Source organism: Euleptes europaea, chromosome 7 (assembly GCF_029931775.1).
Source record: "Euleptes europaea isolate rEulEur1 chromosome 7, rEulEur1.hap1, whole genome shotgun sequence".
In the NCBI taxonomy this organism is placed as follows: domain Eukaryota; kingdom Metazoa; phylum Chordata; class Lepidosauria; order Squamata; family Sphaerodactylidae; genus Euleptes; species Euleptes europaea.
The window spans coordinates 93,096,599-93,118,570 of NC_079318.1; the positions used below are offsets into that span (position 1 = coordinate 93,096,599).

The 21,972-nt window shown below is 49.4% G+C and overlaps 2 protein-coding genes across 11 annotated transcripts in view; both read right to left on the bottom strand.

Annotated features, from left to right (window-relative positions):
- Window positions 1-9,035: 9,035 nt before the first annotated feature.
- Window positions 9,036-17,031, bottom strand: HAX1 (HCLS1 associated protein X-1). Its single transcript, XM_056853617.1, has 7 exons — window positions 16,953-17,031; window positions 15,160-15,398; window positions 14,218-14,387; window positions 12,796-12,850; window positions 10,696-10,808; window positions 10,097-10,214; window positions 9,036-9,126 (listed from the first exon to the last, which is right to left on the bottom strand). Exons 1-7 carry the CDS (start codon window positions 17,003-17,005, stop codon window positions 9,041-9,043), a joined length of 834 nt encoding a protein of 277 aa, XP_056709595.1. The 5' UTR covers window positions 17,006-17,031; the 3' UTR covers window positions 9,036-9,040.
- A 4,139-nt stretch (window positions 17,032-21,170) lies between these two features.
- Window positions 21,171-21,972, bottom strand: part of UBAP2L (ubiquitin associated protein 2 like) — a 79,813-nt gene continuing 79,011 nt past the window's right edge. For 8 of the 10 annotated variants that reach the window (XM_056852402.1, XM_056852401.1, XM_056852400.1 and 5 more), the window contains one exon: window positions 21,172-21,345. In XM_056852402.1, coding sequence (XP_056708380.1) covers window positions 21,250-21,345 — 96 coding nt within the window. In that variant the 3' untranslated portion in view covers window positions 21,172-21,249. Of the gene's footprint in view, window positions 21,346-21,972 lie in introns of all 10 variants that reach the window. The other 2 variants (XM_056852395.1, XM_056852393.1) reach the window with 1 other exon arrangement.

Sequence of the window (21,972 nt, forward strand, 5' to 3'; positions counted from 1 at the left end):
GCTCCACCCCCAAATCTCCAGGAGTTTCCCAACCTGGATGAAGAAGAGGAGGAAGGAGAAGAGGAAGAAGAAGAAGAGTTGGTTTTTATATGCCGACGTTCTCTATCTTTTTAAGGAGAATCAAACCGGTTTACAATCTCCTTCCCTTCCTCTCCCAACAGACACCTCTCTCAGCCCCACCTACTTCAATGCCATAGAGTCCAATGGCCAAAGTGGCCATTTCCTCCAGGGGAATGGATCTCTATCGGCTGAAGATTAGTTGTAATAGCAGGAGATCTCCAGCTAGTACCTGGAGGTTGGCAACCCTAGTCATGATGAGTACCTATTTTCTATAGTATCAGAGGAGCTTGCCTATTATCTTAGGTGCTCAGGAGGATGCTGCTGCAGTCGTCTTGTTTGTGGACTTCCTAGAGGCCCCTGGTTGGCCACTGTGTGAACAGCCTGCTGGCCTTGATGGGCCTTGGTCTGATCCAGCAGGGCTTATCTTATGCTCTTATGATGATAGAGATCAGTTCCCCTGGAGAAGATGGCTGCTTTGGGTGGGGGGGGGGGCTCTATGGCAAAGCATCCCCATGAGCTCCCTCCCCTCCCCAGGCTTCACCTGCTAATCTCCAGGAATTTCCCAACCCAGAGTTGGCAACCCTAAATGGAAGTCACTTAGATTCCTTACTGGTACTGTTTCTCTTGGGGAGGGCTTGAAGCAGAAGGTGGCAGTTAGACCTTCAGCCACTTACTGACTAGTCCTTTGTACCGGCGTACTTTCACCCTTGCGCATGAATAAAAAGGATGTTAATCTTTAAGGTGGTACGAAGTCCCCGTTTCTTTTTCGAAACCCCTCACAGTTATCCCCCTGCACATACACACAATCTGGAATTATTCCAATTATTACTGTTACGAGGCCAGCTTCCCCAAGACTGGTCCTCCTCTGTTTTAATATTACATTAAAGTCTCCCCATATAATATTTTTTTGGGCTTTAAAATCTACATCAATGCTGCCATGGGAGCGTTTGCTTGTGAGTCAGGCTAAATTTTATTCTCTACGAAAGGGGCGGCTGAACAGCCAAATTAGTGGACTCCTGGAAAGCTGATTTGTAACCAAGCTTATTCTAAATACACTCAGGGCGAAAACGCATGGTTGCTTTAGCCTCCTTTATTCCCTGTTTCAGCCAGGATCGAATGCATGCATTTTGCCGAATGTGCACTCGATCCTGACTGAATCCTGGCTGAAACAGGGAATAAAGGAGGCTAAAGCGACCATGCACTTTCACCTTTAGGCAGCGTTCAGCCTACGGTTGCCAACCTCCAGGTGGTGTCTGGAGCTCTCCTGCTATTACAACTGATCTCCAGCCGACAGAGATCAGTTCACCCGGAGGAAACGGCCGCTTTGGCAATTGGACTCTGTGGCACTGAAGTCCCTCCCCTCCCACCGGTGGCGAAGAGGGACCTGGCAACCCTAGTTCAGCCCCCTTTCGGTCCACAGGCTTTACGTATCTGCAAGACCGCCTCTCCGGGTATACTCCCCAGAGAAGGTTAAGATCATTCAACACCAACTTACTGGTGGTCAGCAGCCCGAAGAGAATCATAGAAGAGTGTCCAGTTGGCTGCGACCAGGGCCAGGGCCTTCTCTGCTGTGGCCCCGGCCTGGTGGAATAGTCTTTCTAGTGAGACCAGGGTCCCGGGGGACCTTACAGAGTTCTGCAGGGCCTGTAGAACAGAACTGCTCCACCAGGCCTATGGCTGAGGTCAGCTACGGTTTTCCTATAAATGCTGGCCTCCCTACCTTACTCCACTATTGCTGAGTGCCATTTTAGTCCAGGCTATATATTGGTTTCACATGAACCCATGAAGCTGCCTTATACTGAATCGGACCCTTGGTCCACCAAAGTCAGTACTGTCTACTCTGACCGGCAGCAGCTCTCCAGGGTCTCGGGCAGGGGCCTTTCACATCACCTACTTACCTAGTCCCTTTAAGTGGAGATGCCAGGGATTGAACCTGGGACTCCCTGCATGCCAAGCAGAGGCTCTTCCACTGAGCCACAGCCCCTCCAAACTGTCCGCAGGCCATACTTTGGCCTTATATCACAACTCTATGCGCCATTAAGTAAATGTGATTTTAAGCTGTTAGGGCTATTTTAACCTATTGTTTTATGTGGTGTAGCCAGCGTGGTGTAGTGGTTAAGAGTGGTGGACTCTGATCTAGAGAGCTGGGTTTGATTCCCCACTCCTCCACGGGTGGTGGATGCTAATCCGGTGAACCGGGTTGGTTTCCCCACTCCTCCACATGACGCCAGCTGGGTGACCTTGGGCTAGTCACAGTTCTCTTAGAGCTCTCTCAGCCCCACCTCCCTCACAGGGTGTCTGTTGTGGGGAGGGGGAGGGAAGGCGATGGCAAGCCGGTTTGATTCTGCCTTAAGTGGTAGAGAAAGTCGGCATATAAAAATCAACTCTTCTTCTTCTTCTATGTAATTTTATAGTCTTATTGTACTTTTCTGGTTTATGTTAGCCTCTCTGAGCCCAGCTTTGCCAAGGTAGAGTGGACTATAAGAATGATAAAATAAATAAGCAAATAATAAATACCTCCAAGGAAGTTTGTAAGCAGCCGAAGGCAGGCCACGAAGGACCAAAGCAGCAGAACAGATTGGCAGTAGATTAGAAGCAAGAGAAAGGAACATTAGACATAATTGGGAGAGCTGGCTGCACGTTTCAGATGGCCATAAAGGTTTATCGATAGGTCTATCTCCCGCATATCTGCTTTATATCAAGGGATGTCATTAGCCTGTCTCACTCAGATAGGGTTGTTAGCCCCCCTCGGCCAACAGTGGGGGGTGTGGGGGTACAGTTGCCAGATCCACTGAGGTCCCTCTCCTCCCCAGGCTTAGGGTTGCCAACCTCCAGGTGGTCAAGACTGCAGCAAACCTGCAGCACGTGGGCTCTAGCAATATAAAGAGGAAAGGAGCAGGAAGGCTTCAATTGATTGTCAATTCTTTGTGCTGACATTTTGCCACTTATTCCTACTTATAAAACTCTCTCACTATTGAAGCCTTCCTGCTCCTTTCCTCTTTATATTACTAGAGCCCACGTGCTGCATGTTTGCTACCACCTGCAGGTGGTGACTGGAGTTCTCCTGCTATTACAACTGATCTCCAGCCGATAGAGATCAGTCCCCCTGGAGAAAATGGCCGCTTTGGCCATTGGACTCTATGGCATTGAAGTCCCTCCCCTCCCCAAACCCTGCCCTCCTCAGGCTCCGCCCCAAAAACCTCTCGCTGGTGGTGAAGAGGGACCTGGCAACCCTACCCAGGCTCCTTCCCCAAATCTCCAGGAGTTTCCCAACCCAGATCTGGCAACTCTACCCCCCCCAGGGACCTGGCAACCCTGCCCCCCACAGGCTGCAGAGGTTTTCCACGAGCTACAGCTAGGGTTGCCAACCTCCAGGTGGTGCCTGGAGCTCTCCCGCCATTACAACTGATCTCCAGGCAACAGAGATCAGTTCACCTGGAGAAAATGGCCGCTTTGGAAGGTGGACTCTATGGCATTATACCCCGTTGAAGTCCCTCCCCTCCCCAAACCCCGCCCCTCGGGCTCCACCCCCTAAATATCCAGGTATTTCCCAACCCGGAGCTGGCAACCCTAAGTACTGCCGACCCCTGAGATGGAGAAGCTGTGTTTATGCTTTGTTTCTCCCCGCCGCCATGGCAACGGGGCCTAGTTCTGCCCAGGTGGGCCTTTCCATTGCTTCAAGTCAAGACAGGCCGCTGCGGTCAGTAGGGTTGCCCGGTCCTTCTTCGCCACTGGCAGTAGATTTTTGGGGCGGAGCCTGAGCAGGGCGGGGTTTGGAGAGGGGAGAGACTTCAACACCGTAGAGTCCAATGGCCAAAGTGGCCATTTTCTCCAGGGAACTGATCTCTATCAGCTGGAGATCAGTTGTAATAGCAGGAGATCTCCAGCTAGTAAGCTGGAGGTTAGTAACCCTAGTGGTCAGGCAGGAATCCCATCCCTGCCAGGATTCTCTCCCCAATTAAAAAGCGAGAGGTTTATCTAGCAGGCAGGTACCAGGCCTTGTTTTCTTTCCATGGCAACAATTTTGGAGACTTCTGGACCCAAGCATCACGGCCTCCCGAAAACATGCAAGAGAGTTCGCTGAGAGACCAACCCAACGTGGTTTTTGCCTGATCTTGGCTGTTACCTTCAAATTTTATTGCATGCTGAAATACGCTTATTTGATAGACTGAGAAGTTTTTTATCATGCTTGTAATCTGCCTCGAGACCCAGTGAGAACACATAAATACGAGACACGGCTGCCGAGATACTTTCAGAAATGACTTGCAATGCAATCCTATGCAAAGTTATTCCGCTCTAAACCCATGGTTTGGGCTGGAGTAATCCCATGGTGCAGAGTGGTAAACTGCAGTACTGCAATCCAAGCTCTGCTCTTGACCTGAGTTCGATCCCGGCAGAAGTTGGTTTCAGGTAGCCAGCTCAAGGTTGACTCAGCCTTCCATCCTTCCGAGGTCGGTAAAATGAGTATCCGGCTTGCTGGGGGTAAAGGGAAGATGACTGGGGAAGGCAATGGCAAACCACCCCGTGAACAGAGTTAGCCTAGTAAACGTCGTGGTGTGATGTCACCCATAAGAACATAAGAAAGGCCCTGCTGGATCAGACCAAGGCCCATCAAGTCCAGCAGTCTGTTCACACAGTGGCCAACCAGGGGCCTCTAGAAAGCCCACAAAAAAGACAACTGCAGCAGCACCATCCTGCCTGTGCTCCACAGCACCCAAAATAATAGGCATGCTCCTCTGATACTAGAGAGAATAGGTATGCAGCATGACTAGTATCCATTCTAACGAACAGCCATGAATACCCCTCTCCTCCATGAAACTCCCCTCCTAAGTCCCTCCAATCTGGCAGCCATCACCACATCCTGGGGCAGGGAGTTCCACAGTTTAACTATGCGTTGTGTGAAAAAATACTTCCTTTTATCTGATTTGAATATGTCACCCTCCAGCTTCAAAAGATGACCTCACATTCTAGTATTATGGGAGAGGGAGAAAAACTTCTCCCTGTCCACTCTCTCCAAACCATGCATAATTTTATAGACCTCTATCATGTCTCCTCATCCGCCTTCTTTCCAAGCTAAACAGCCCTAAGCGTCTTAACCGCTCCCCATTGGACAGTTGCTCTAGTCCCCTAATCATTTTGGTTGCTCTTTTCTGCACCTTCTCATGCTCTGCAATATCCTTTTTTAGGTATGGTGACCAAAACTGTACACAGTATTCCAAGTATTGTCTCACCATAGATTCGTACAAGGGCAATATGATATCAGCAGTTTTATTCTCTATTCCTCGTCTAATTATGGCCAGCATGGAATTTGCCTTTTTTACAGCAGCCATACACTGGGTTGACATTTTCATTGAGCTATCCACTACCACCCCAAGATCCCTTTCTTGGTCTGTTGCTGCCAGCACAGATCCCATCAGTGTATATGTGAAGTTGGGATTTTTTGTCCCAATATGCATCACTTTACACTTACATTGAATCTCATTTGCCATTTTAATGCCCATTCTTCCAGTATGCAGAGATCCTTCTGGAGCTCTTCACAGTCCGATTTTGTTTTAACCACCCTAAATAATTTGGTGTCATCTGCAAACTTGGCTACTTCACTGTTTAACCCCAACTCCAGGTAATTGATGAACAGGTTGAAAAGCACCGGTCCCAACACAGATCCCTGAAGCACCCCACTGCTCACATCCCACCATTGGGAGAACTGACCATTGATTCCTACTCTCTGCTTCCTATTTTTCAGCCAGCTCTCAATCCACAAGAGGACTTGTCCTCTTATCCCGTGACTATGAAGTTTGCTTAGCAGTCTTTGGTGGGGGACTTTGTCAAAAGCTTTTTGGAAATCCAAATACACAATATCCACAGGCTCATTCCTGTCCACATGCTTATTGACGCTTTCAAAAAACTCTAATAGGTTAGTGAGACAGGAACTACCCTTACAGAAGCCATGTGGGTTTTGCCCAGCAGACCTTGCCCTTCTATATGCTTAACAATTTTATCTTTAATAATGCTTTCCACTAATTTACCCGGAACAGACGTTAAGCTAACTGGCCTGTAATTTCCTGGGTCCCCCCCTAGAACCCCATGGGTCAGTAATGACCTGGTGCTTCCATAGGGGACTACCTTTAACCTAATTCAACATAGGACTGCACTGTTGGAAAATGCTTCCTTTGCAATGACTAAGAACTAGGGTCGCCAACCTTCAGGTGGGGTCTGGCGATCTCCCAGGATTACAACTGATCTCCAGATGACAGAGACTACTCACCCTGGAGAAAATGGTTGCTTTGGAGGGTGGACTCTATCGCATTATACCCAGTCAAGGTCCCTCCCCTGCCCAAACCCCACCCTCCCCAGGTTCTACCCCCAAAATATGAAGTAATTTCCCAACCCGGATCTGGCAACCCTACTCGAGATGCAAGAGCAACCCTGCAGGATCCTACCAGAGGTTCATCATGCCCAGCATCCTAATCCCATAGCGGTCGGCCAACTGTGTCCAGGAAGCGCACAAATAAGCCAACAAGTTAACAGACCTCTCCTGTTCTCCCCCCCCCAGGACCTGGCATTCATGTATACTGCCTCTGAACATGGAGGTGCCATTTAGCTATCACAGGTAATAGCCGGGAGACCTTTCCTCCTCCATAAATGCATCTAATTTCTTTAAAGTCCAATTTATTTATTTACTTACTTTATTTATACCTTGCCTTTCTCCCCAAAGGGGATCCAGAGCAGCTCACATTGTTTGCCTCTTCTTCCCTTAATCCTCACAACAACCCTGTGAGGTAGGTTAGGTTACATTCAAGCGTACACTCTGCAAAGCAGTGAAACGTGATCCATCCAGACAACCTCAGCATTACTAAGAGTACAAATGACAAGGATTCAGGAAGCAGAGCTGGAGATCTCCAAAGAGAAGACCCCAAAACAAGGCCTGGAATTATATCTGCTTATGCCCCTACCCTGCCCGAGAGAAGCTTTAGGTATCAGAAGATGACACGGATAGAGACTTTATTGCATCTTTCTGGGCTGCGGGGCCTTCTCGGAAAACCAGAAGGGCAGGGAGCCACGTAGGAAGCAAGCGATATCCACTACGGGGCGGGGATACACAGTTACGGTTTCTCTCCAGGAGCCAGGTGGGAGCCCCAATCAAACCTAGAAAACAGCACAGACCATCATGAGGGGGGGGGAATCTCACACGGAAACAACCTTTGCTTTTCTGCTCTGCTCTCATGGTGCCAGCTCTGCTCACCTCGGTGCCAGTGTGGTGTAGTGGTTAAGTGCGGTGGTTTGGAGCGGTGGAGTCTGATCTGGAGAACACGGGTTCGATTCCCCACTCCTCCACATGAGTGGCAGAGGCTAATCTGGTGAACTGGGGTTGATTCCCACTCCTTCGCATGAAGTCAGCTGGGTGACCCTGGACAGTTCTCTCCAAACTCTCTCAGCCCCACCTACCCCACAGGGTGTCTGTTGCGGGGAGGGGAAGGGAAGGCGATTGTAAGCCGGTTTGATTCTCCCTTAAGTGGTACAGAAAGTCGGCACATAAAAACCAAATCTTCTTCTAAACCTTGGGCAAAGTACAGAATGCCGCTCTGATCTTCATAGTTTCACGGCAGGATCTCATCAAGAAATGTCTTTTCCTTTACTTAAGTGGAAGAGCCGTTCCAGGTAAAGAAACTGCAGCCCCTGCTGTCAGGTTAAAAGTGAACAAGGGCATGCACTTCAACACACCTGAACAGTGTTCAATTGAATCTAATGCACTGTGAGTATATTCAAGGAGATGGGCAGAGGTGTGCGAAATGGTTCGTTGAAGGGGCCTTGGCGGTGTTTGAAACAGATTATCTTGAATGTGAAGACGGCGTGACTTAACAGAAAAAAACATATACATTCACACATGATGGTGAACTATACTGAATCAGACCCTTGGCCTACCAAGGTCACCATTGTTTACTCTGGCTGGTACTGGATATTCAGAGTTTCAGGCAGAGGTGTTTTACATCACTGACTACCTGACTTCTTTAACTGGAGATGCCGGGCATTGAACCTGGGACCTTCTGCATTCAAAGTGGATGTTCTGCCCCTTAGTCACAGCCACACCCCCTTCCTCCTTCAAGGGCTATTGCTCAAGCATGCATTAACTTGCTTTCACAGTGTTGTTTTTCTACTTCTGCAGTGGCATTTTCTGCATTGTTTAACATATTTCTAGTACTCTTTGCTTTGTTTCAGATTTCTCTAATCCCAGTCCTATTATGTCTCCTCCTAATGATTGCATGGGTTTACGCTGTGTAATCGGCCTTGAGTCTCAATGAGAAAGGTGGACTCTTTAAATAACGCAAATCAATCAGTCGATTCAGACGTCATGCCAAACCACCGTTTGCATTATAAGTTTTAGACATAGCTGTAACCTGAACTCAAGCTTCTGTATGCATCAAGGTTCCTCCAAGAAGAAAACCAGTAAGGCTTAAAAACATAAGAAAAGCCCTGCTGGATCAGACCAAGGTCCATCAAGACCAGCAGTCTGTTCACACAGTGGCCACCCAGGTCCATCTAAGAAGCCTACAAGCAAGACGACTGCAGCTGTGTTATCCTGCCTGTGTTCCACAGAGCCTGCTCCTCTGGCCCTGGAGCAAATAGGTATGCATCATGACTAGTATCCATTTGACTAGTAGCCATGGATAGCCCTACCCTCCTAGTCATGATGCATACCTCTTCTCTCCAGGATCAGAGGAGCATGCCTATATTAGGTGTTGTGGAACACAGGCAGGATAATGCTACTGCAGTCGTCTTTTTTGTGGGCTTCCTGGTTGACCTCTGTGTGAACAGACTGCTGGACTTGATGGGCCTTGGTCTGATCCAGCATGGCTTTTCTTATGTTCTTATGTTGAGTCGGAAGCAACTTGATGGCACTTAACACACACCACACACAAAAGGAAAAAGCTGGTTCTAAAAGGACCTCCTGCCCTCCCCTACTACTACCCACCAGGACAAACTATCGACCCTGGAACCAGCGGCGGAAGAAGGCATTCAGGATGGAAGAGGAGTCATCCAGGTCTTCTCTTGGATTTGCCAGGTCACCTGGGGAGAAACAGCCAGGTTAGCAGGAAGGGATATTGCTGGCCCAACGTATTAATCTACACTACCTATTTATCAGCACCCAAAGCACTGTTATCATTTTTCTTTTCTTTTCTTATTGGGGTTGGGTGAATTCTGCCCTTATCAAGATTCTGGCCCCCTCAAAAAAGATCAGCATTCTGCAACCTGCACAATTCTGCAAATTTGCACGACGTCTCTTCTTTTTTTGCAGAAAGGCTTCTGTGATTTAACAAATTTGGATTTGCAGAACACACACTTTGTCTGCTATTTAGGAGAACACATGAACACATGAAGCTGCCTTCTACTGAACCAGACCCTCGATCCATCTAAGTCAATATTGTCTACTTAGACCGGCAGTGGATCTCCAGGGTCTCGGGCAGGGGTCTTTCACATCACCTACTTGCCTAGTCCCTTTAACTGGAGATGCTGGGGATTGAACCTGGACCTTCTGCATGCCAAGCAGATGCTCTACTACTGAGCAACAAGTTCAGGAGGGCATTGAAATCTCCCAACCACCACCGTTGGAAAATCAAAACCAACTCTCCCTAGCTTCCGCGTTCCTGCAGGCATTCTTCACAGGCTCTCAGGTTTATCTTTTGCAGCCCTAACTGTGAGGAACTTGTGTTTTAAAATAAGAAATGATGCTCAAGAAGTGAATAATGACAACATCAGGCCATAAAATTGGGGACGGATGGGGCGGATAGGTACCATAGGGCTAGGCAGGAACAACAGGCAGAGGTATGGTGACAGAAAGACCTTGAGGGCTGCAGACAAGACACTGGAATTATACCTGTCCTGATCTTCTGCACCTGGTCAATTCTGTCAACATCTTTTTTGAATTGAGGCCTCCAGAACTGCTCCCAATACTCCCCATTTATCTCTTGGGGTCCTTTGCTTCCGAGGCCCTCTGCAGAGTACACAGCTTGACAGGGCTCATTCCCCCGGAACTCACCTGACCCACCCTGCTGGCCTCTATCAAAACCGCGATAGGCCTCCTCTCTGCTCTGGCGGGTAACAACCGTCTCTTCGTGGCCGTGGCTGTCTCGCACTGTCCGGCGCTCTTCCACAGTCTGAAGCGACAAGGCAGAGAGTCATGTCTGAGGGAAAGAGGTCTGCTGGCTAAAATATAACTAAACAGAACTCCCATGTTCAGAAGCAGAAAATGACTGCTTTGGAGGATGGACTCTATTGCATTATGGACACACACACAAAGCTGCCTTATGCTGAATCAGACCCTCAGTCCATCAGTATTGTCTACTCAGGCCGGCAGCAGCTCTCCAAATTCTCAGGTAGACAGAGGTCTTTCACATCACCTGCTGCCTGATCCTTTTACCTGGAGATGCCAGGGATTGAACCTGGGGCCTTCTGTGTGCCAAGCAGATACTCTACCACTGAGCTGTGGCCCGTCTTCAAACCCCACCCTCTCTAGGCTCCCCCCCCCCACAAATCTCCAGGAATTTCCCAACCCAGAGTGGGCAACCCTAGATCCAACTCTCCGTCTCCTGCAAACTGAACATTGAAAGGCACACATGCCCATGCCTCGGCACTCACCCCGTCCGGAGCCACCACTTTTGTGACCGAGATGCTTTTGAAATAAGACCGAGGCTGCTTCGCTGGCGGGAGAATCGTCTCGAGCCCTTCAGATGTGACGTGCGAGTCCAGATCTACGGGGGAGACACAAGCCAACGTTACCAGCCGAACCTAAAACCACACCTGGAGTACTGTCTGTAGTTCTCAAGGCCTCACTTCAAAAAGGATGAGAACCAATGGAGCAGGGGCAGAGGAGAGCGATGAGGGTGATCCAGGGCCTGGAGGCCAAGCCCTACGAGGAAAGGCTGAAGGAGTTGGGAATGCTGAGTCTGGAGAAGAGGAGGTTGAGGGGGGACAGGATTGCTCTCTTGAAGTATTTGAAGGGCTGTCACTTAGAGGAGGGCAGGGAGCTGTTCCTGTCGGCAGCAGAGGATAGGACTTGCAGTAATGGGTCTAAATTATGGGCAGAAAGGTACCAGCTGGATAGCAGGAAATCGTTTTTACAGTGAGAGTAGTTCAGTAATGGAATGGGCTGCCTAGGGAGGTGGTGAGCTAGCCCTTTCAACAAGAAAGAGGAAAACTCACAACCCGTAAGACGTAAATGAGTCACACAACAAGTTAAAAAATAATAATGCTCGTCAGCAAATGCTCAGGAGAACAGGACAGCCTTTGCTTGGTGCTTAAAAGAATATCGAGTGTTCACCAGGACAATACACCTAGGGAGAGGATTTACAGAAATCAGGTGCAACCACAAAAAAGGCCCTGCCTCCAGTAGCTGCCTGCCTAAGCTTCGAAGGGCCTCCAACCATGACCAGATTCCTATGGGAATTGCCGCTGTCTTGGGCCATCGGCTGTCAGTGGTCCACAGTGTCCTGTTCTCTGTGTCTCCTCTGCCCCTGCCTCCAACTATTCCATTTCTACAGCCAGCAAATCCGAAATGATGGAACAGAAATGAATACACAGATTAGATTACATTACGCTTGTTTAGACAGGAGTTGCCCTGGCCTGGATGGCCCAGGCTAGACTGATCTCATCAGGGTCGTTCCTGGTTAGTACATGGATGAGAGACCACCAAGGAAGTCCAGGGTCACTATGCAGAGGCAGGCAATGGCCAAACCACCTCTGAATGTCTCTTGCCTTGGCCTGGATGGCCCAGGCTAGCCTGACCTCGTCAGATCTCGGAAGTTAAACAGGGAGACCACCAAGGAAGTCCAGGGTTGCTATGCAGAGGCAGGCAATAGCAAAGCACCTCAGTTCGTCTCTTGCCTTGAAAACCCTAGGGTGGCGCCATAAGTCAGCTGTGACTTGACGGTGCTTTTGCCCTGACCTGGATGGCCCAGGCTAGCCTGATCTTGTCAGATCTTGGAAGCTGAGCAGGGTCAGCCCTGGTTAGTGTTTGGATGGGAGACCACCAAGGAAGTCCAGGGTTGCTACCCAGAGGCAGGCAATGGCAAACCCCCCTCTGAACATCTCTTGCCTACGGGGTCACCATATGTTGGCTGTGACTTGACGACCCTTTACACACACAGAGAGATAGGAATTAAGGTCCCAGTTAAGATGTCTGGGAAGGAAGGCATTCCAGGGAAAGGGGATGTTCAGAGCAAGAGGGACTAGAAACTTATGCTGTCTCATCAGAAAGGGGAGGTTCTCAAATGGTTGAATTCAGCATCACATGGCAAACTCTGCCCTTGAGAGTAGAGTCGACCTGCCCGTGTCTCGCATAACGTAAAGGCCTGGGATAAGAACATAAGAAAGGCCGTGCTGGATCAGACCGAGGCCCATCAAGTCCAGCAGTCTGGTCACACAGTGGCCAACCAGGAGCCTCTAAGAAGCCCACAAACAAGACGGCTGAAGCAGCATTTATCCTGCCTGTGTTCCACAGCATCCAATCTAACAGGCTCCTCTGGTCCTGGAGAGAATAGGGATGCATCATGACTAGTAGCCCTTTTGACTAGTAGCCATGAATACCCCTCTTCTCCATGAACATGTCCACTCCCCTCTTCAAGCCTTCCAAGTTGGCAGCCATCACCACATCCTGGTGATGACTTCAAAAACCTGAAACAGGCAGCTTCCGTGATGTGTACGTTTTCTCCCAACCCAACCTGTCAATCCTCCACTGACCTCCATCTTCCTTAGGGGTCTCTTGTATGTCAGCGGGTGCCAGCCTCTCTTCCAGCTGCGAAAACCAAGGAGAAAAAAAATGTCAGAAGGCAAACTTGGACTTTTAGGAGCACGGCTCTTGGGATGGACCACTTGGGTTTGTGGGTATGGAATTTTCTTTTAATGCTCCCCTACATTTAATACCTGGATGGCCCAGGCTAGCCTGATCTCTTCAGATCTCAGAAGCTAAGCAGGGTCAGCCCTGGTTAGTATTTGGATGGGAGACCACCAAGGAATACCAGGGTTGCTGTGCAGAGGAAGGCACTGACAAACCACCTCTGTTAGTCTCTTGCCATGAAAACCTCAAAAGGGGTCGCCATAAGTCGACTGTGACTTGAAGGCACTTTACACACACAGACACACAGACACACACATTAATTAAAAAAAAAAAAAAAAGAACTCCCTTCAAGTAGAAAACAAAAACATCAGGGGTAAAGATCTGATGTCACCCTTACTATCTGCAGGGAGCTTTTATCATGGGGGATCGCATTCAGAAACATGATTCTCCCCACCTGGACTTTTCAATCAGACTAACAGCTGGGAGACCCAGGTTCAAATACCCACTCTGCCATGGTGATCTTGAGGCAGTTGCATCCCCTCAGCCTGACCTACCTCACAGGGCTGTCGTGAGGATAAAATGGAGGAGAGGGGAATTATGTAAGCCGCTTCATGTCCCCATGGGGAGAAAGGTGAGGTATAAACACAGTAAAATAAAAAAATGAGCAAACAAACAAGCTGAACTATGAAATGGGGTGGTCCAGCATTTAACCTACACGTTCCTTAGTCTCTCCATTCTGCAGCGTGGATAAAATGAGCCAAGTTAACTTGTCCACTCTTTCTTTCTACGGCAAGGGGTCCCCAACCTTTTTCAGCCTGCAAGCACATTTGGAATTATGACATGGCATGGTGGCTGCAGCCACAAAATGGCTGCCACAAAATGTGGCATGTGTAGGAGTGGGGAAACCAACCCAGTTCACCAGATTAGTCTCTGGCGCTCACGTGGAGTAGGGAACCAAACCCGTTCTCCAGATTAGAGTCCACCGCTCCAAACCACCACTCTTAACCACTACACCACTCTGGCTTCAGTAACACCGTGCAGATCCTTGTCCTGTGGTGGCCGCTGCTGCCAAAGCAACATTTAAAAAAATCTGCACAGCCAATTAAATCTATAATAGTCAATGAGATGCCTGGCTGAGCAAAAGGGCCCTACCTGGCCCTGCTCACTTCCTAAAACCACTCAGCGGGCACCAGAAAAAGTTCAGCAGGTACTAGGTTGCCCATGGGCACCACATCGGGGGACCCCAGATCTACAGCTGCGTTGCTCTTCTTTGAACAACGATCAGGGATTGTCAGAGCTGGCCCTAGCTACATGTGACCACGTACCCCCTGGAATGGGCGCCAGGGCCTCCTCTCTGGAGCCGGAGGATCCAAGTCTTCCTCCGGTACTTGGCTGGGCCTGTTAATCTCTGGGTATTTCAGCATCGAGTCCCGCAGTGTTTGCCTCTTTTTGGGAGAGCGGTTGGCAGGTGGCGGAGCCTCTATGCCTGGGAACTCTGTGGGCAGAGGTGGAAAAATCAGTCACGGCTCTCCTACATATATAGTTATATCACTTAGGCTCCTCCATAAATGATATCTTGAGATGGACTCCAACGCAGCTTTGAAATCGATGCACGCCATGTACAACTGCTTATATGATCCATTTGGGTATTTATTGATAAGGTGTTGCAGTAGAAGGCAACGATCCAGGGTGGAAAGTCCCTGCCTAAATCCAATTTTTTCTGGTGCTAACAAGTTATTTCATAAGAAAAGCCATGCTGGATTGGACCAAGGTCCATCAAGTCCAGCAGTCTGTTCACACAATGGTCAACTCTAGGAAGCCCACAAACAAGACAACTGCAGCAGCATCCTGCCCGTGTTCCACAGCACCCAATATCATAGGCATGCGCCTCTGATCCTGGAGAGAATAGGGATACATCATGACTAGTATCCATTTTGACTAGTAGCCATGAATAGTCCTCTCCTCCATGAACATGTCCACTCCCCTCTTCAAGCCTTCCAAGTTGGCAGCCATCACCACATCCTGGGGCAGGGAGTTCCACAATTTACCTAGGCATTGAATGAAGAAATACTTCATTTTTTTGTTTTGAATCTCTCACCCTCCAGGCTCAGCAGATGACCCCACGTTCTGGTATCATGAGAGAGGGAGAAAAGCTTCTCCCCGTCCACTCTCTTCAAACCATGCATAATTTCATAGACCTCTATCATGTCTCCCCTTAACAGCCTTATTTCCAAGCTAAACAGCCCTAAGCGCTTTTAACCGCTTACCAAAGGGGTGGGGAGGCAGAGTCCAGGATCCCACCTCGTTGAACAGATTGTTAAAGTCCTGGAAGAGCTGGTCAAAGCCGAAGTTGTCGTGGAAACGCATCCCTCCGGGGCCGAAAGTGAAGCCAAAGTTGAAGTCATCAGAGGGTCCGGCCCCGAAGGAGGGGCCTCCGTTGTCTTCATCGTCGTCATCCTCCTCGTCATCATCCCGGGTGATCCCCCCAAAGAAGGGGTCTCGGGGTCTGTGGCAACAGTAGGCGTCTTAGGATAAGTAGAGGAGAACGTCCATCACATTTTTATCCCGCCCTTCCTCCGAGGAGTACGCAGAGTTCTCCCCTCCTCTCAACAACCCTGCGAGGTAGGTTAGGCTGAGAGAGAGAGAGCGACCAGCCCAAGGTAAGCCAGAAAGCTTCTTGGCTGAGCAAGGGTTCGGATCCAGGTCACCTGAGTCCATGTTTGCCACTAATCCTGCCGTTAACGGACAGCCACATTGGCAATCACCATCCACCAAAAGAAACTTGTGACCTCTATCTGCCTTGTGCAAAAAAAGCCTCCACCAATACACACAGTAATATTAACACAATATTAAATATAACCTTCTTAATAAAATCAGAGAATCATAAGGGACCACCAGGGTCATCTGGTCCAACCCCCTGCACAATGCAATAAATTCACAACCCACACACACACCCAGTGACCCCTACTCCATGCCCAGAAGATTGCCAAGATGCCCTCCCTCTCATGACGAAGGTCATAGAATCAGCATTGCTGACAGATGGCCATCTAGCCTCTGCTTAAAAACCTCCAGGGAAGGAGAGCCCACCACCTCCCGAGGAAGCCTGTTCCACTGAGGAACCACTCTCACTGTTCTTGAAAGTTCTTCCTAATGTCTAGAGTCGGAAACTCTTTTGATTTAATTTTAACCTGTTGGTTCTGGTTCGACCTTCTGGGGCGACAGAAAACAACTCAGCACCCTCCTCTCTATGACAGCCCTTCAAGTACTCGAAGATGGTTCTCATATCCCCTCTCAGTCTTCTCCTCTCCAGGCTAAACGTATGCCTGGTCCTTTCAAGTGGAGATGCTGGGGATTGAACCAGGGACCTTCCACAGGCCAAGAAGATGCTCTAGTGCTAGGGATGCCAGCCTCCAGGTGGGATTTGGGGGATCCCCCAGGAATTACAGCTCATCTCCAAACTACAGAGATCAGCTCACCTGGAGAAAATGGCTGCATCTGCTTGGAAGGCAGAAGGTCCCAGGTTCAATCCCCGGCATCTCCAGTTAAAGGAACTGGGCAAGTAGGTGATGTGAAAGACCCCTGCTTGGGACCTGGAGAGCCATGGGGAGGGGCTGTGGTTCAGTGGCAGAGCATCTGCTTGGCATGCAGAAGGTCCCCGGTTCAACCCCCGGCATCTCCAGTCAAAGGGACTAGGCAAGTAGGTGAAGTGAAAGACCCCTCTGCCTGAGACCCTGGAGAGCCGCTGCCAGTCAGAGTAGACAATACTGAATTTGATGCACCGAGGGTCTGACTCAGTTATAAGGCAGCTTCATGTGTTCAATAACTGGAGGGGACTTCAGGGATCGGACTCAGGACCTTCTGCGTGCAAAGCTCGGCTAAAGAGCCTCCTGAATTGGCGGGGCAGGCAGCCGCTCAGCCGGTGCAGCTGAACCAGCGCCCCGCCAGGAGAGAAGAAGCTACACCAGACGGATTTCTGCCTGCTTTGCCACGGGGGTCAAGACTAGGAGGGGGCGGAGCCAGTTTTAGGGTCGCCAAGGCAACGGGGCCGCTGATCTCCCACCTGCGCTCCCCGCGAAAGCCGAAGAAACCCCGGAACAGGTCGTAGAGGCTCATTCCACGGCGACCGTCAAGCGAAACCGCCCCCTTCGCTTCCGCCACTCTGCCGTGACGCGACTTCCCTCCCCCTCCTTCGTTCCCTTCTGCCGTAGAGCGAGCCGTCCTTCACGACGACGCCTCCGAACGTCGTGAGGGGAACCATAGACGCGGGGAAACGAGGGTAGAAGGTCCGTCGCGGGCCTCGCGGAAACTTCCTTCCGCTTTCCCTAGCCGAGGGAAGCCGCAGGGCGAGGCTGCGCAGTGCGCCCCGCGAGGCTCGCTGCCCGCGCTCCTTTGCCCTGACTGCTGCCCTTTTGCGCAGGGCCCGGGTGAAAATGCGGTGAAATCATTTTGCTAAATAATTCCTACTCAAAGCAGAAGAGACTAGAGAATATAACGGAAAGGTTGGCGCACCTTACTGTATTCCTGCGCTGACTTTTAATTTATCTGCCCAAGTCCCTAATCCTCATGGCAACACAAGCTTCAACAGCTTTGATACAGCTTTATTTTTTCCTATCTACTAGCAGGCTATACGTTTAAATTGACCGATTGTTGTTAATACTGCAGGTACTGGTGGTGGGGTGATCTGTCAGTTCCCCAGGGGAGCCTGCGCGGTCATCCCACCTCTTATTTTGTTTTCACGATAACCTTGTAAGGTAGGCTAGACGGAAAGCGATAGGCCCCAGGTAGTGCAGCTAGGGTTGCCAGGTCTCTCCTTCGCCACTGGAGAGGTTTTTGGGGCAAAGCTTGAGAGTGGGTCGAAGGCTTTCACGGTCAGAGTTCATTGGTTCTTGTAGGTTATCCGGGCTGTGTAACCGTGGTCTTGGAATTTTCTTTCCTGACGTTTCGCCAGCAACTGTGGCAGGCATCTTCAGAGTAGTAACACTGAAGGACAGCGTCTCTCAGTGTCAAGGGTGTAGGAAGAGTAATATATAGTCAGAAAGGGGTTGGGTTTGAGCTGAGTATTGTCCTGCAAAAGTATTGTCCTGTAAGTATCAAGATAATGTGCTAATGAGGGTATGGTATGTTAATATGGAACCATTGTATCCTGAAGTGATACAAACAAGGATAAAAGAACATGAAAGATACTGCAGACTTGGCCAACCTGAGAAATCAGCAGTGGCTGAACATGGACTGACACAAACAGGACACAGGGTCTTATTCCAAGACACTGAAAGACTGGACAATTCTACCAACTATTTTGTCAGATTGCACAGAGAAGCCATTGAAATTCATAAACATCAGCACAACTTTAACAGAAAAGAGGAGAGTTTAAGAATGAATAAGGCTTGGCTTCCTGCCCTGAAAAACCTCCAGACAAAGACAACATTCAACAATAGCCATACAGATTAGCTTTGGATTACACACATTAACAGATCACTTCAGGATACAATGGTTCCATATTAACATACCATACCCTCATTAGCACATTATCTTGATACTTACAGGACAATACTTTTGCAGGACAATACTCAGCTCAAACCCAACCCCTTTCTGACTATATATTACTCTTCCTACACCCTTGACACTGAGAGACACTGTCCTTCAGTGTTACTACTCTGAAGATGCCTGCCACAGTTGCTGGCGAACCGTCAGGAAAGAAAATTCCAAGACCACGGTTACACAGCCCGGATAACCTACAAGAACCTTGAGAGTGGGGTTTGAGGAGGGACTTAAATGTCAGAGTCCAATTGCCAAAGCGGCCATTTTCTCCAGGGGAACTGATCTCTATCAGCTGGAGATCAGTTGTAACAGCAGATCTCCAGCTACTACCTGGAGGTTGGCAACCCTAAGTGCAGCCAAACTTCATGGGTCTAGCAGAAATCTGCACTAACTACACTGCATCTGTATTACAAAGCTGCCCAGGCTTGTGTTTTAACAAAATACTCAAAATACAAATTGGCAATTTGTCTGCCAATCCAATAGTTGGAATTAGCTAATTCTGAGTGTCTGACTGGTTCCACCCTTTACATGCTAGTACTAAATATGTTTTTGCAACAACCGCTGTTGGAATGCATCTATAACTTTATCTGCGCATGGAAAGGTACACAGCAGGGTCTGTTGCAGTTTTTTTAAAGTTCCTTGTTTCCCACTTCTTACCTACTGCATTTTCATGCACTAGGCAGCACCCTGTCACATACCCCTCCACGCCAAAGGCTCCTCACTTTGTGAAAAGGAGACCCAAACTCCATCCACCCCCACCAGACGCACGTTACACAAAGCAGAGAGAAGAGCTCATGCTGCAAATAGTTCTTGGAAATTGACCCTGGCATTTTCAGTCACCTCTCTCTTTACCAAGAGCAGAAATACAGATACAATCTTGGACGGCCAGCATATGAAGCAGGAAACACTGCAGACTCCAACAGCAATGTTTTTAGAGCACATGCTTGCCATAACAAGGCAACGGAAAATGGGGGGAAACAGTACCAGGCTCGCATTTTTACAATTACCTGCTATGACAGTGAAACGCACCAGAAATGCGTATTTGGATCTTGTGTTTTGGTCATTTTTACTTTCATGGAAGACATCACCCCGTGTGTCAGGAATGACCCGGTGCTTGCACAGGGGACCTTAACCTTTTTACAGTGGGACAATGAGCGTACAGCTTCTGTCCTCTTGCGCAAACAAGCACTTCCATTCGTGGGAGACTGTGGCTCAGTGGCAGAGCATCTGCTTGGCATGCAGAAGGTCCCAGGTTCAATCCCCAGCTTCTCCAGTTAAAGGGACTAGGCGAGGTGATGTGAAATGCATCCGCCTGAGACCCTGGAGAGCCGCTGCCGGTCTGAGTAGACAATACTGACTTTGATGGACCAAGGGTCTGATTCAGTATTAGGCAGCTTCATGTTTTCACTTCCACCCTCCCACTGCAGGTCTCCCTGTTCTGTTCCCAAGGATCCACCAACCAGCAAGAGCAGGATCTGGAGGGGGGGAGACAGCAAGCTGTAGCTGCAAAGAGGGGCAGATTCCCTTTTAAGAGCATAGTTGAACACTTGCAGAGCAAAAAAATGAACCCATATTATTTAAAGCAGAGGTTCCCAAATTGTGCTCCGTGGAGCACTTGGTGCTCCGCAAAATCTCTCCTAGCGCTCCATGAAGACTTTGGAAAGAAAAATACTACTGTCATTCGGTTTACTATATAGGTGCTAGGTGATAATTAGTGCTCCGTGACTAATTTCTCTCCTGAAAAGTGCTCCGTGACTCAAAAAGTTTGGGAAACTCTGATTTAAAGGATTTTGGGATATTCTCCTGGCATTCACAGATTAAAACCTGGGCTACCCCCATGCCTGAGCTTGTGTAAAAGCACCTGATTTCCCACCTGATTTCCACTGGAGAATGAGCACACAAGGGTTGAAAAAAAAAAGAAGAGGTGGTTCTTACACCTTGTTTTTCTCTACCTTTAAGGAATCTTAAAGCAGCTTACAATCACCTTCCCTCCACGCCCCACCCCCAACAGACACTTTGTGAGGCAGGTGGGGCTGAGAGTTCAGAAAGAACTCTGATGAGCCCAAGGAATTGAACCTGGTTCTCCAGATTAGAGTCCGCCGCTTGTGTGGAAGAGTGGGGGAATCAAACCCGGTTCTCCAGATCAGAGTCTGCCGCTCTTGAACCCTACACCACCCTTGCTCACGTTGGCACACACACAGACACCCCTCACCCCAAACTGACAGCAGCAGCCGGATGGAAAACACAAGGCCCAGAGAAGAGAGTGGGGTTTTCGTTTTTATATACAAGACACATTTATCCATTAAATTTAGAACACAGTACAAAAAAAACACTTCAACTAATTAATCTTACAATGCGGTTCATATCAATTACTGCTCTTATTCCTAATAATAAAGGGGGGCATTGTAGGAGGGGGAGGACTCCAGGTGTTGACTCCTTTGGATCCGCCGGGCGGTACTTTTTTTGGGGGGGGGGGAGCGGGGAGAGGAGTATAGGAGTAGAAAAACAAAACAAAAAAAGGCCCCTACGGCTGAACAGCTCGTAATCTGAATGAATGCAGAGAGAGAGAGAAAAAAAAGAAAAAAAAAGATACAAATTCTATATTACATACAATTGGGGGGGGGGAGAGGGTGGCTGGGGGGGGAGAACACCGAGCCCAGCCACGCGGGCTGAGCTCGCCGGGGCTGCGAGGGCCGAGCCGAGGGTCAAGAAGATCCTCCCCCGGGGTCCTTCTTTCTTGGTTAGGTCGCTTGTCGATCGATCGTCTACTTCCGTCCGTTCGTCTCTTGGTTGAAGTGCGGGGCCGCCCCGAGCCCCCTTCAGTTGGCGCCCCAGTTGTAGCTGTTGTAGGTGGACTTGTTCGCCTGCGATTTCTGCGGGATGGAACTTCCCTGGCTGCGCTGGCCGGTGGCGCTCTGGGAGGTGGGGGGACAAAAAGGAACAGAGAGAAAAGGGGGATTACTTAGGTCCTGCTATAGGGAAGGCGGCCCTACTGCCCAAGGATCTAGGAAGGCAAGTCCTCAGCTGCTCTCTGGGGGAACAAGGAAGAAGAATAGTTTATATGCCGACTTTCTCTACCGCTTAAGGAAGAATCAAACCGGCTTACAAGCCAGCGTGGTGTAGCGGTTAAGAGCGGTGGTTTGGTTCCCCACTCTCCCCCGCCCCTGAGCAGTGGACTCTAATCTGGAGAACCGGGTTCGATTCCCCACTCCTCCACATGAATGGCAGACACTAATCTGGTGAACCAGATGGGTTTCCCCACTCCTCCACATGAAGCCAGCTGGGTGACCTTGGGCTAGTCACAGCTCTCTTAAGAGCTCTCTCAGCCTCACCTACCTCACTGGATTTCTGTTGTGGGGAGGGGACGGAGATTGTAAGCCGGTTTGATTCTTCCTTAAGTGGTAGAGAAAGTCGGCATATAAAAACCAACTTCTCTTCTTCTTCAATTACCTTCCCTTCTTCTCCCCACAACAGACACCCTGTGAAGTAGGTGAGGCTGCGAGAGCTGTGACTAGCCTAAGGTCACCCAGCAGGCTTCATGT

Coding starts and splice junctions, on each gene's coding strand:
- HAX1 (XM_056853617.1), bottom strand. CDS start 17,005: ATGAGCCTCTACGACCTGTTCCGGGGTTTCTTCGGCTTTCGCGGGGAG. Junction 14,388..15,159: donor TCTGCCTCCCCACCCCTTTG/GTAAGCGGTTAA, acceptor CTCTGCCCACAG/AGTTCCCAGGCATAGAGGCT. Junction 9,127..10,096: donor AGGCCAGCAGGGTGGGTCAG/GTGAGTTCCGGG, acceptor GTTTCTCCCCAG/GTGACCTGGCAAATCCAAGA.